Here is a 15,109-nt window from a genome sequence, read left to right as displayed (position 1 = left end):
TAATATTAGATTCATAAAATGTATTAAGAAGCGTTCTTTGATTTTCTGGAAGAGATTGTTTAGAATAGGTGATATTTCTTTTTAAAACATTTGGTAGAATTATCTAGTGAAACCTTCTGTGCCTAAAGATTTTTGCAGGGAAGTTTTTAAAGTACAAATTCAAATTTTTATAGCCATAGAGAATATTCAAATGATCTATTTCATATTATGTATATTGCGGTCATTTTGTTTTTGTTTTTTTTAGGAATTAGTCCATTTCATCGAAGTTGTCAAATTTGTGTGTGTAGGTTTTTTCAAAGGCATCCTTTTGATTTCTACAGGGTATGTAGTGATATTCCCTGCTTCATTCCTATTGTTGATAATGTTCTTTTCAATCTTGCTAGAGATTTTTAAAACTTTATTGATCTTTTCAAAGAACCAGCTCTTTAATCGAGTTTCTTTAGTTTTTTTTTGTTGTTGTTCTTGTTAAAGTCATTATTTTCTTCCCTTATGCTTATAATTTCCTTCCTTCTGCTTGCTTTGGACTTCATTTGGTCTTTTTTCTAGGTTGTTGGAGTAGGATCTTTTATTGACTTGGGACTGTTCTTCTTTTCTAATGTATAGATTTAATGGTATAATTTTTTTTCCAGCACAACTTTGGTTGTGCCCAACATTTTTATATGTTATGTTTTTATTTCATTCAGTTTAAGTTTTAAACATCTTCCTTGAGACCCTCCATGGATTATTTAAAAGTTGTTTAGTTTCCACGTGTTTGAAAATTTTCTTCTTATCCTGCTGTTACTGATTTCTCATTTGACTCCATTGTGGCCACAGAACAAACTGCATGTGACTTGCATTCTTTCAAATTAGTTGAGGTTTGTTTTGTAGTTCCAGATGTTGTCTATCTTAGTATATGTTCCGTGAAACTGGAAAAGAACATGTATTTTGCTCATGTTGGGTGGAGTGTCCTGTAGGTATCAATTAGATCTTATTGGTTAATGGAGGTGTTGTATTTTTTGTATATTGTTGCTGATTTTTAAAATTTAGTTCTATTAATTGTTGAGAGAGAAGGTGTTGAAGTTTCCAACTATAGTTGTATATTTGTCTATTTCTCCTTTTCATTGTATCAGTTTTTTGCTTCATATATTTTATAACTCTGTTTTTTGGTGGATATACATTTGGGATTGTTGTGTCTTAGGGCTCGACCTTTTTATCATTATTTCATGCTCCTCTTTATCTCTGGTAATTTTCTTTGTTCTGAAATTGTCTTTATCTGACATTAATGTAGATACTTCTGCCTTTTTGGATTAAAGCTTCCATTATGTCTTTTCCAATTTTTTATTTTCATGCTGCTGGTATAATTTATTTGAAATTAGATTCTTGTAGACACCATATTTTAAAATCCATTCTTCTAGTTCTTATCTTTTAATTGGTATATTTAGGCTGTTCACATTTAATGTAATTATAGACATGTTAAACATAAATCTGCCATTTTTGTTTATTTTTTTGTTTTCTGTTCTTTCTGTTTTTCATTTCTTGCTTTTATTTTTCTTGTATTTGTATGAGTTAATTTATCATTTTTGAGAATTTCATTGATGTATTTCTTGTGTTTGTCTTGTTCCATTTCGTGCTCTAACAGAATGCCACAGTCTGAGTAATTTATAATAAACTGAAATTTTATTTTCTCAGAGTTCTGGAGGCTGGGAAGTCCAACAACAAGGGGCTAGCATCTGGTGAAGGCCTTCTTCAAACATTATAACATGGCAGAAGGGAACACATGGATGAGAGAGCAAGAGGGGACCAACCTTGTCCTTTTATAAGAAACCCACTTCTGTGATAATGAACCCACTCCCACAATAACAGCATTAATCTGAACACTTCCCATTAGATCCCACTTCTCAGCACCACTGCATTGGGAATCCAGTTTCCAACACAGGAACTTCAGGAGACACATTCAACTTATAGCATTCTGCCTCTGACCCCCAAAATTCATGTCCTTCTACCATGAAAAACACATTTGCTCCATCCCAATAGCCCCAGAATCTTAACTGGTTCCAAAACCACCTCAAAAGTCCAGAATCTCATCTAGATCAGATATTGGTGAGATTCAAGGCACAATTCATCCTGAGGCAAACTTCTTTTAGCTGTGAGCTTGTGAAATCAAAACAAGTTATCTACTTTAAAAAACCGTGGAGGGAAAGGCATGGGATAAATGTTCCTATCTCAAAAGGCAGAAATAGGCAAGAAGAAAGGGATAACTGGTTCCAAGTCCAGTACCCAATAGGGAAAATGTTAAATCTTAAAGCTGGAGAATGGTTTTTTACCCCATGTATACCTTTTGAGCACATGGGTGGAGGTTTTGACCTCAAAGCCTTGAGCAGTCCTGTTTTCACGTTTTTGCTGGGCTCAACCTGTGCGAGCTCTTCCAGGCTGGGGCTATGTTCTGGTAGCTCTACAGTTCTGGGGTTTGGGGGCAGCCCTGTCCCCATGTCTCCACTAGTGGGTACACTTTGCAGTGGCTTTGACCCCACAGTTCTGCTGGGCATCACCCTAATAGGGTCTCTCGGTAGTGGTTCCACTCTTGTGACATGTCTCTTGTGACTTGTCTCTGCCTGGATCCCTAGGCTGTCTGATACATCCTTTGAAATCTAGGTGGATGTAACATTGTGCCCGGGCTCCAAAAATTTATACCTCCACAGCTTATGAACTCTGTGTACCAGCAGAGTTAGCACTATATGGATACCACCAAGCTTACCACTTATGCTCTCTCGAGAGCAGCAGCCCAGACTGCACTTGGGGTTACTTGAATCACAGCTGGTATAACCAAGGAGCACTGCACGGGAATGCAGGGAGCAGAGTACCTGGGCAGTGAACCCGTGGAAGGCATCTTGAGCTAGTCTAATGAAACCATTCTGCCCTCCTAGAGCTCTGGGCCTGTAATGGGAGGAACAGCCTCAAAGATCTCTGAAATATCTTGCAGGTCATTCTGTCATTGCCTTGATGAATAGCACCTGGCTTCCTTCTATCCACGCTAAGCCCTTTCTCAAAGGGGACACTTGGGACGTTTTTGTGTTCCAAATGGTTACGTTCTGCTTCTCTTTTAATCATAAATTCCACCTTTAAATATTTTCTCTCCTCTTGCATCTTACTGTATGCAGTTAAAGGAAGCCATGCAGATTCTTCAATATTTTGCTTAGAAATTTCTTCCACCAGATATCCTAGTTCATCACTCTTAAGTTCCGTCTTCATTAAAACCCTTGGGGATGGACATAGTTCAGTCAAGTTCTGTATAACTTTGTAAAAAGGATGGCCTTTACTTCAGTTTCTAATAAGATATTTTTCATTCTCATATAGACCTCATCAGAGTGGTCTTTACTGTCCATATTTTTACCCACATTGTGGTCATTAATATCTAAGTAACCTCTAAGAAGTTTTACCCTTCATACAGCTCTTCTCTTCTGAGCCCTCACCAGAATCACCCTTAACTCTTTGTTCACAGCAATGCAGGCTTTTTCTAACCCGCTTTTTCAGACTCTTCTAGTCTGTGTCCACTATCTAGTTCCAAAGCTTTTTCCACATTTTCAGGTATTTGTTATAGTGGTACCTCACTCTCTGGTACCAATTTTCTTTGTGCTGCCATAAGCGAATACCATGGTCTCTAATTTGTAATAAAACAGAAATTTATTGGCCACAGTTCTGGAGGCTGGGAAGTTTGAGATGGAGGAGCTAGCGTCTGGCAAGGTCCTTCTTGCTACATTATAACATGATTGAAGTCATCACATGGGCAGGAGAGAGCAAGAGGGAGCTCACCTTGTCCTTTTGTAAGAAACCCACCCTCATGATAATGAACACACTACCACAATGACAGTATTAATTCATTGAGGGTTGTGTCCCCGTGACCCATATACCTCCCGTTAGGCTCCACCTTTCAGCACCGCTGCTTTAGAGATCAAGGTTTCATCATAGGAACTTTGTGGAACACATCCAAACCATAGCAGTATTGTTGAGGTGGCTGTAGATGTTACATACCATATACATAACTTACCATAGTCTACTACTGTCATCATTTTACCAGTTTGAGTGATAGCTTCCCCAGTTCTGGTATTTAGAGTTTCCTTCTTTTATCATGTTTGGGTTTTTTTTTTTTTTTTTTTTTTTTTTTTGAGATGGAGTCTTACTCTTGTCACCTAGGCTGGAGTGCAGTGGCATGATCTTGGCTCACTGCAACCTCTGCCTCCCAGGTTCAAGCGATTCTCCTGCCTCAGCCTCCCAAGTAGCTGGGATTACAGGCGCACACCACCACACCTGGCTAATTTTTTGTACTTTTAGCAGAGATGGGGTTTCACCATGTTGGCCAGGCTAGTCTCGAACTTCTGACTGCAGGTGATCCACCTGCCTCGGCCTCCCAAAGTGCTGGGATTACAGGTGTGAGCCACCGCGCCCAGACTTTGGGTTGATTTTAGATAACTTTCTTTAGCAATAGGAAGCCTGCCGATGATAAATTCTGTTAACTTTTGTATATCTGAGATTGTCTTGATTTCCCCTTCATTCCTGAAGCATATTTTCATTAGCTAAAGGGTTCTAGGTTGACAGTTTCTTTCTTTCAACCCTGGAAAAATGATGTGCCACTTTCTTTCAGTCTCCATTTTTCTTGAGAAATCTGCTGTCATTCTAATTGCTTTTCCTCCATTGTTAAGGTATCATTTCTTGCACCTTGGTTTCAAGATTTGTCTTTAGTTCTTAGAAGTTTGACCAAAGAAGTTTGACCATGATGTGTCTTGGTGAGGATTTCTTTATGTTTATCCTCTTTGGGGTTTGTTCAGCTTTTCAAATATGTAGGTTTGTGTCTTTTGCCACATTTGGGGCATTTTTAGCCTTATTTCTTTTGAGTATTTTTTAGCCTATCTTTTTTTAACTTTTTTATCATGGCCAACTTAGTCTAATATAGCTACCATTTTTTCCCCTCTTCTTTTGGGACTCTGATGACATAAAATATTTGATCTTTTGTTATAGGCCCACAGGTCCCTGGGGCTTTTTTTGTTTGTTGATTTGTTTGGTCTATTTTTGCCGTGTTGTTCAGATTGGAAAATGTCTATTATGCTTCCTCCAGTTCACTGATTCTTTCATCTACCCCCTCCATTCTGCTGTTGAACCCATCAACTTTTTTTTTAATTAGATTGTTATATTTTTCAGATCTAAAATTTTTCTTTTTTATATCTTCTATTTTCTTTCTGAGACTTCCTATTTCTTTTATGCATGTTTATTACTACACATTGAAGCATTTTTTTTTTTTTTTTTTTTTTTTTTTGGAGACAGAGTCTCCCTCTGTAGCCCAGGCTGGAGTGCAGTGGCGCCATCTCGGCTCACTGCAGGCTCCGCCTCCTGGGTTCACGCCATTCTCCTGCCTCAGCCTCCTGAGTAGCTGGGACTACAGGCGCCTGCCACCACACCCGGCTAATTTTTTATATTTTTAGTAGAGACGGAGTTTCACTGTGGTCTCGATTTCCTGACCTTGTGATCCGCCCACCTCAGCCTCCCAAAGTGCTGGGATTACAAGCGTGAGCCACCGCGCCCGGCCACATTGAAGCATTTTAATGATGAATACTTTAATTGGAATCTATTGTCTTTTTTTCTTTCAGTTTGAGTTTTTTTTTTTTTTTCCCTTGTTCTTGGTGTGATGAGTAATTGAAGTCTGGATATTATGGCTATTATATTATGCGACTCTGGATCTCATTTAAACTTTGTCTTGGAGCTGGCTTCCTCTGATGCTGCTCTAGCAGGGGGAGCAGGAGTCCTGCTTTGTTTCTGATGAGTTGGGGTAGAAGTCCAGGTTCTCCACTTGGCTGGCCTTCACTGACCCTTCAAAGATGGAGGTGCTCCTTGTTAATACTGGGTAGGTGTGGGAGTTCTGGTTCTCTACTGGGCCTCCACTGATACCTCAGTGGCTGGTGGCGGGGTGGTTATGAGTGTCTGATTGTTGCTCCCTACTTGGCTTTCACTAATACTGCAGAAGGGAGTGGCCTCATTACTGCTGGGCATTGGCAAGAGTCCTGTCTGTCCACTAGGACTCCTGTGACATCACCCCAATGGGAAGGCGAAGAGAAGCTTCATTATCACCACATGGGCGTGGGTGTCCAGGTGACCATGTGATTTCCACTGCTCCTGCAGCAGAGGAAGATGGACTTTGTCAGTTGCCTAGTAGTGATAGATGCTCCCACTCCCTAGGGATGGATGCTGTCTTTATGTGTCTCAGTGTTCTCTGATGCTCCCACACTGATGAGGGGCACGGGCTTGGGTGCTTGTTACAGCCTGGCAGGGGTAGAAGTCAGGGCTCCCTACTCAGCTTTTGTTGGCGTGGGTGGAATACGACACAATTCTTTTATGTGGTGTTGGCTGCAGTGAGCAGTTTTCTAAAAAGTGTCTGTCTTGCTCAGCTGTTCCTTTCTTGGTCCTTTGTCTACAGAGACCAGGCTTTTGTTGGGGTTTGTTTTGTCTGAGCCTGTTGGTGTTTTAGGTGTTGCTGTTGCTAGTTTCTTAAGCTCCAAGGCTGAGACATGTGAAGGACAACAGTTTTACCATGTTATTCTGAAGGTTCCCAGCCAGTATGCCTTCCTTCTCCTTTTCGGGGTCTTGTGTTTCTATACTATCGTAGGTTTTTCGTTGTGTGAGTGGGAAGAATTGCTACAATACATTCACTCCTTCTTCGTGGAAGCAGAAGTCCTACTGCTTATTTTTTAATATGTCATTTGTTCTTTGATATTTTATACATGCATTGCAGTCTTTGATCATTGCAATAGTCGAAATTCTTTAGACTTCTCATATGTCGTTTCTTCTTTCTCTGTACTTTTAAATCTTGATGATTTGTTTTCATGTAAATTTGCTGTGTTTGCGTGTGAGAGAGAGAGTGTGTGTGTGCATGTTAGAGAAAGTGAGAGTGAGAGAGAGAGAGAGAGAGAGAGAGAGAGAGAGAGCATTGAATTAGAATGCTCTGTTCCTGAGAGAATTAGCACTCTCCTCTAACATGAGGCAGGCGGTGCTAACGGGTTAGCTGGGTCCAATTCCTCCAATATCCAGGTTGTCTCAATGTAGAAGTTTCAGGTTCAAGCCCTCCACTTTCTTGTGGACCTAACACTTGGTTGCCAGACCATGGTGGTGGCATTTGCATTAGTTGCCAGGATTCAACACTGTCTCTGTGTTTGTTGTTAATTGATCCTTTCTCAGATTTCTGCTACATTAGCTTACTTATTTGGGGGAGGCCAAGGGTTATGGCTGGAGAAACCTTAATTCTGATGCTTAAAATATGTATGTGTCTGGGAACAAAGGCATACATTTGTTGTCATGAATCCAGGTTCCAATCTATAGCGGGAAAGTCTTCAGGGCATCTGATTTGCTGTGTTTGCTGATATGTTGGTTTTTTAAATTTCCTAGTAAATTCTAGTTTTATCTGTGCTCTTCTTAAATGTTTCTGCTACTCATGTCTCTGTTTTTCTGGTACCGCCTTAATTGAAGAGATTGGGGAGTAATTATGAGGCTCTGTTGTTAGTTTTCTTACTGATATATTTCTCAATGTTCTTTTTAGGGCTGAAAAGACGGAAGTTTTGAGTGAAGACCTTCTTCAGGTAAGGCGGCCATTGACACCGGCTCACAGATATCAGAGATATATGGGAAGCTGAGGCAGGAGAATTGCTTGAACCCAGGAGGTAGAGGTTGCAGCTAGCCAGGATCGCGCCACTACACTCCAGCCTGGCGACAGAGCGAGACTCCATCTCATTAAAAAAAAAAAAAAAAAAAAAAAAAAAAAAAAAACCCAAAAAACTAAGCCATCCCCAATGCAGTTCAAACTGCTCTAGCTGCTCCTTACAAACTGTTGGGAGAAAAGTTTTTTTATCTTTTAGGACTGTACTTTGCATGATGAATACTGTTTTGGGTTAAGCTCTTTCAGGAGAGGTTTAAAGTCATTTCACCACGGTTAGCCCAAGGGTCCTGGAGTCTGTGATCCCTGCCCCTCCAGTTCTCCAGCTTTAAAAGTGATCTCTCATTGTGGTTTTGATTTGCATTTCTCTGATGGCCAGTGATGACGAGCATTTTTTCATGTGTCTGTTGGCCGCATAAATGTCTTCTTTTGAGACGTGTCTGTTCCTATCCTTTGCCCACTTTTTGATGGGGTTGTTTGATTTTTTCTTGTAAGTTTGTTTAAGTTCTTTGTTAGAATGGCAATCATTAAAAAGTCAAAGAAACAACAGGTGCTGGAGAGGATGTGGAGAAATAGGAACACTTTTACACTGTTGGTGGGATTGTAAACCAGTTCAACCATTGTGGAAAACAGTGTGGCGATTCCTCAAGGATCTAGAATTAGAAATACCATTTGACCCAGCCATCCCATTACTGGGTATATACCCAAAGGATTATAAATCATGCAGCTATAAAGACACATAGATGTATGTTAATTTAAAAAAGTAAAAGGAACTCGGCAAACTTAACCTCCGCCTGTTTACCAAAAACATCACCTCTAGCATTGCTAGTATTAGAGGCACTGCCTGCCCAGTGACACATGTTCAACGGCTGCGGTACCCTGACTGTGCAAAGGTAGCTTAATCACTTGTTCTTTAAATAGGGACTTGCGTGAATGGCATCACGAGGGTTTAACTGTCTCTTACTTTCAACCAGTGAAATTGACCTGCCCATGAAGAGGCAGACATGAAATAATAAGACGAGAAGACCCTATGGAGCTTTAATTTACATACATCTATGTGTCTTTATAACATGTATGTTTATTATGGCACTATTCACAATAGCAAAGACTTGGAACCAACCCAAATGTCCGTCAATGATAGACTGGATTAAGAAAATGTAGCACATATACACCATGGAATACTATGCAGCCATAAAAAAGGATGAGTTCATGTCCTTTGTAGGGACGTGGATGAAGCTGGAAACCATCATTCTGAGCAACCTATCGCAAGAACAGAACCAAACACCGCATGTTCTCACTCATAGGTGGGAACTGAACAATGAGAACACTTGGACACAGGATGGGGAACATCACACACCAGGCCTGTCATGGGGTGGGGGGTGGGGGGAGGGATAGCTTTAGGAGATATACCTAGTGTAAATGACGAGTTAATGGGTGCAGCACACCAACATGGCACATGTATACATAGGTAACAAACCTGCGCATTGTGCACATGTACCCTAGAACTTAAAGTATAATAATAATAAAAAAAAAGAAAGCTGCCTCTCCGGGAGTGCTTATCTTCATGGAAACATGAGTTGTGATTGTCCCCACCCACAATCCCTCCTCCCCTGACCTTGCGCTCTCTCAGTGGCACCACCCGCTCTTCTCTCTGCAGGTGGAGAAGCGTCTGGAGCTGGTGAAACAGGTGTCCCACAGCACGCACAAGAAGCTCACCGCATGTCTGCAGGGCCAGCAAGGGGCAGAGGCTGACAAGCGCTCCGTAAGTGCCCTCCCAGCCCCGGGGAGCTGAAATCTTGCCTACTGAGGACAACGGTCCTACTCCTGTGACCCCCCTGGATGTAGCTGTTTATGTAGCTGCTTACGTGCCTGAGAATTGACTCAGCAGCTCTAGCTGCCTGTTTTCTGTTTTCTGTGGACTGACAACCCTCCCTATTGTTCTCGCTCTTTAGCCCAGCCTGAAGCATCCCCTGCCCTCCCCAGGCAAGGTGAGGTCCTCTCCCTGTCCTCCCCAGATTGGAGCAACTGGGAAGACGGGCGTGCATGAGATCTCACCTCTAGGGAAGTTTTATCCTTGATGGATATCTGAACCCCGATTCAGCTCATTCATAGATTGCATTTGCCTCAATAGCATCTTAAGATCTCTTGGAAAAAAAGTATATTGTGGTTTTAGAGGTTACAAGTGACCTATAAAGGCCCTTGAAAATTGTTTTCGCTATAATGAGACACAATAAAAAGAGCCTGCTAAGTAAAGCTTCTCTAATGCCTTTGTCTATAAGCCACATTAGAAATAACAGGCATTGTATAATGCGATTCCATTTCAACAGTCCTGGGCATGAGCAGCCTCTGTAGGTTTACCTTCCTCTTGACCCCATGCCTCTCAGCCCCACCAAAGATTAAAAGATATTCTTAGACATTCACTTGGCTTTATTACAAGGGATATGCAACCTAGGCTTTCTTCCTTCTTCCTTGAGTTTATAATCTACACGATTGGTATCTTTTAGACTTTTTTCTTTTTTTTTGACTTGCGGTTATTGCTGACTTCCGCATCCCCTTGGTCCCCCGATACCCTTGGCTTATGTTAGCCTCATTTCTGTTGGACTGTCATGTAATGTGCCACAATACTTCTTCCCAGCAACTGCTGCAGTGCAAAAACCTGCTCTGCTTGCCCTACCAGTCATTTCTTTCTTTTTTCCAAGCCCTGGTTTCTTCTTTCTTAATATTCCCAGCAGGAATCATTTGTGTGTGTATAAATAAAACTTTCACAGCTCTGAAAAATATCTATAGAAATAATTCTGTACGTATCAGGAATTCAGCAAGGGGAACTGTCTGAAGGGAGAGTTTGCAAAACGACTTTGGGCATGAAACCCTTTTATCAAACCCATATCTAATGGGGGACTCCAGGAACGGTTCCGGATGGGGATGCTGGAGCCAAGCCTGCCTTTCATCTGTGTCCTTTTTTTGTTGTTGTTCCAAGAGGCACCATTTTTAAAATAACTGGTCCAAAGTACAGTATGTTTTGGTATCGAGAGTATCATCTGAATGTTACCACCAGAGGCTTGAATTTGGCCTCTGGTGTTGGTAAGCAGATTAGTACTAACATTATTTTTCTGGGATCAGATGAATTTACCTGGATTGGTGACGTTTTCACTGAATTGAGAATCCCCAGTAAGGGGACATTTGGGTCCCTGAGTGATCTGATGTATAGTTCGTGGATAGAACATTTGAGGTATGCCAAAGGCAGATCAGGAGATGATTGCCAAGGAGAGAGAGTTATTCATGCTTCCCAAGAGAAGGGGACAGGCCACATCACCCAGAGGGCCACAGGGGAAGCTCCAGGGTTGGTCAGGAGGTAAAAGAGAGGACCGTGGGCCAGAGCCTTTGTTGTGGTGTCTGCAGCAGATATAGGATTGATTAGTTTGAATTATTAAGGACTATTTCTAGTTGTCTGGGACCTGACCTCCCGGTCGGGTAATTAGGGCAGATGGACAGTGGCCTGGAGTATGAGAGCCCTTTAGAGGAGGTTGTTGAAATGTGAACTCTAGATTAAGCTTGCATTTAAAAAGCATTCTGTGGGTGAGTTGTTTACTATTTCTAGGAATTGCCTAGTCTGGGAGGGGCAGTCCCTTCAGGATCAGCAAGGGTCCAAGATGTTGTCAAAGCATCTGAATACAGAAAATAAAAAAAATGGTTAATAACTATACTGCTTCCTAGAGACTTGAGAAAAAGGCACATAATTGCCTCACTTAACAAAATGTCTGATGTAGCCAGTTCCAAGGTTTATTTAGCAGCTTTGGGTCAGCATCTATGTGACGCTTGGGCCTCCATTTACAACTGTAATGTGGCTGCTGCAGCTCCATGCATCACATCTTCACATAACCACATCACAGGCAGGAAGTGGGAGGGCGCTAAGACCATGAATTAATTTCATGTATGTTTCTCTAGCGGCAAGGGAGGCTGAGAAGGTGAATATGTATCCAAGATAAATGGGTTTGCTGTGACTGGCCATGATTCACCAACTAGGACATACTCTATCTGGCTTCTCTTACTAGAGAAGACACACAGTGGTTGTTATCAGGCTCTGAAGGCTGCAGTCACGTGCATGCAGTGATAAACGTGTAAACTGGGAGAAGTCTGCAGTGGAAGTAGGTGCCCAAGCACTTATAGGTCAGTGATTTCACTCTATGGATTTTTTTTTTCTTAAAGACAGAGTCTTGCTCTGTCGCCCAGACTGGAGTGCAGTGGCGCAATCTTGGCTCACTGCAACCTCCACCTCCCAGGTTCAAGTGATTTTCCTGCCTCACCCTACCGAGTAGCTGGGAACTACAGGTGCGTGCCACCATGCCCATCTAATTTTTGTATTTTTGGTAGAGACAAGGTTTCACCATGTTGGCCAGGATGGTCTTGATCTCTTGACCTCGTGATCTGCCCGCCTAGGCCTCCCAAAGTGCTGGGATTATAGATGTGAGCCACTGTGCCCAGCCTCACTGCATGGATTTTAAGTGCTTGATTTTGTCAATGATTTCTTATGCTGATCCATCTTTCCTTGTCATCATATATCTGAATAAATGGTCTGAAAGTCAAAGAGCCATTTAAAATATGAAACAATCAAAGAACTGTGGGAAAAAATTTCCAAACTCATTTTTTTTTCAGTTTTTCTCTAAATACATTAAGAGATGTGATAGGAAACATGACATTTATAAATCACCTCAAATAGTGAGATGCATATCCAGTTCTTTGTCATGATTAAGTAGAGAGATATGTCAAGATCGGAGCAATTGGTGAGAAGGAAAAGAAATAAAATGAAAAGGATCAGGTAAAGGGAAGGTGGGGTGGGAGGGAGGGAGTGAATGAACAGACGCTGTCTTGGAAGTTAAATGTTGTGAGAGGGTCCAGAGATGGACAATCACAGGGAGAGTGTGGGTCTTGGAATCTCAGGTTCAGAAGAGACTTTATGGGGATCCATGCAATATTCTGCTTTTTATTTGAGCACATGTAAGTTGCTACTTGAGCACATGTAAGTTGCTTTTTGTTATTTCTCTTTTAACAAGCTCAGTAGCTCTTTAGTTGTGTGTTCCAACTCCTAAACTTTTGTCATACCACTTTTAAAAGTTTTACCCTGAAAGCTGTGGCTGCCAGCCAGATGTGGATAGGCATACAAATGGGATTTTGTTGACGTTATCTCAGTGAACAGAGAGAACATTATTGTCTTGTGGGTACTGAGTACAACTGGATTCCTTATGTGGGATGAAGAATAGAAAGCATATGAATTACCTTTCCATGTTGCCATCTTTTTTTATTTTTATTTTTATTTTTATTTTTGAGATGGAGCCTTGCTCTGTCGCCCAGGCTGGAGTGCAGTAGTGCCATCTCGGCTCACTGCAATCTCCGCCTCCTGAGTTCAAGCGATTCTCCTGCCTCAGCCTCCCGAGTAGCTGCGATTACAGACGTCCACCTCCACACCCAGCTAATTTTTGTATTTTTAGTAGAGACAGGGTTTCACCATATTGGCCAAGCTGGTCTCGAACTCCTGACCTCGTGATCTGCCCACCTCAGCCTCCCAAAGTGTTGGGATTACAGGCGTGAGCCACCACGCCCGGCCTCCATGTTGCCATCTTTAGTCCTGGATAATAACTAGTTAGTTCCTAGGTTTCCAGGACTCTTAATATAATGAAGATGTTTAGTTTTTTGAAGTCCTTGCATTTCTCATTAGGAAGTCATGCCCAACAAATAAAGTGCTACTGTGTGAAAGTGTTTCTCCACCTTATTCAGCAAATATTTAGAAAGCACCAAGTCTGCCATGCAAGGCGGTGTGTATGCTAAGTGCTGAGTCAGCTGAGCAGGATTTCTGTGCTCCAGAAGCTCACCACCCAAGGGGAGACAGGCATCATACTCACAGTGCATTTGCTACTCAGACCATGTCTTAGTGCTGAGAAGAAGCGCTTGCTAGGAATTAAATAGTGGGAGGTTTCTGTGAGGAAGTGGCCGTTAAGGACAAGTAAAAGGTAGCAGCACCAAAAGGGGTAAACACACTTCTCAGACAGGGAGCAAGATGTGCTGGGTTCCGAGAGATAGGAAAAAGTTTAGCTGTAGTTTTATTTTTATTTTTATTTCTTGAGACGAAGTTTCACTCTTGTTGCCTAGGTTGGAGTGCAATGGCACGATCTCGGCTCACTGCAACCTCCGCTTCTCGGGTTCAAGCAGTTCTCCTGCCTCAGCCTCCCAAGTAGCTGAGATTACAGGCATGTGCCACCACACCCAGCTAAGTTTTGTATTTTTAGTAGAGACAGGGTTTCACCATGTTGACCAGGCTGGTATCGAACTCCTGACCTCAGGTGATCTACTCACCTCAGCCTCCCAAAGTGCTGGGATTACAGGTGTGAACCACCACACCTGGCCAAGTTTGGCATTTTTGAGAAAAATAAAGGTGGCCAGAGTGACCAGACTGTAGAGAATGGGGAAGATGTGGCATGGGGCGGGACTGCAGAGGACGGGATCACGCCTTGTAGGGCATGGTGAGGGTTTGGACTTTATCCCTAAGAGTAGAGGAAAGCCAACATTTTAACAGGGAGAGACATGATCGGATTTGTTGAAAATTGTATGAATAAAGGACTCACGGGTGGGACCATGGCAGAAGTGAGGCCAGTTACACAGAGATGGGAACAATTTCAGTGAGATGCAATGAGGACCTGAAAAGGGAGAAAAATCAGTGTCCATGGTAGATCCTGGAGGTAGAGTATCAGGGCTTGATAACTGAGTGGATGTGGCCATATGAAGAGGAGAGAGGGGTTTCATGGTCTCTACCCCAAGTGACTGTTGAATCCATTGGAGCTGCTGAGATCACCTCGGGAGAAAATGCAGGTGAGAAGACAAATGGCTTTTGAATCAGGAACCCCAGGAACTGCAGCATTTCACACTCTACCAGGAGGAGGACCCAGCAAAGAGGGCAGAACAGTAGAGAATGGTACTGTAAATCCATGCACTTGCTCATCTAAATCCCAGACACCATTCTTTATTCTCTCCTTTCCATATGCCCCATGTCTAGGCTGTCAGTAAGCCCTGCTGACTCTTCCTCCAGAGAATTTCCATTTGGCTTCAACATTTACCACCCTAGTCTAAGCAGCTGTCAGTTCTTTCTGAACACAGTGACTCCTATCACGTCTTCCACCCTAAACCCTTCCCTCCTGCTTCCTCTTCCCTTCTCTGCAACCGCAGGAACCAGTGTTTGAATTGGAAATCCAGTCACGTCACCCTCCTGCCTAATCCTGCTCCGGGATTCCCATTGTAGAATAAAATCTGAACTCCTTATCTTGGCCCTTGGACACTATGTGTCTTCTACCTGCATCTCTGAGCTTGGCTCTGGGCTTCCTTCCCCTCTGTCATCGTTCTTCAGCTGTGCTCACCTGGTACTGAGCATGCCTAGCTCACTCTCCGCTT

At 42.4% G+C, this 15,109-nt stretch overlaps 1 protein-coding gene across 3 annotated transcripts in view; it reads left to right on the top strand.

The window, feature by feature from the left end:
* ARHGAP44 (Rho GTPase activating protein 44) overlaps nt 1-15,109 on the top strand; it is a 202,065-nt gene that overhangs the window by 97,108 nt on the left and 89,848 nt on the right. For all 3 annotated transcript variants that reach the window (XM_050765615.1, XM_050765614.1, XM_050765616.1), the window contains exons 2-3: nt 7,559-7,598; nt 9,330-9,434. In XM_050765615.1, the coding sequence (XP_050621572.1) occupies nt 7,559-7,598; nt 9,330-9,434 (145 nt within the window). The remainder of the gene's footprint in view (nt 1-7,558; nt 7,599-9,329; nt 9,435-15,109) is intronic.

The sequence above is a fragment of the Macaca thibetana genome, chromosome 16 (genome assembly GCF_024542745.1).
Source record: "Macaca thibetana thibetana isolate TM-01 chromosome 16, ASM2454274v1, whole genome shotgun sequence".
Taxonomy (NCBI): domain Eukaryota; kingdom Metazoa; phylum Chordata; class Mammalia; order Primates; family Cercopithecidae; genus Macaca; species Macaca thibetana.
Note: the sequence above shows the minus strand (reverse complement) of the source record. Positions and strands in the feature narration are given on the sequence as shown.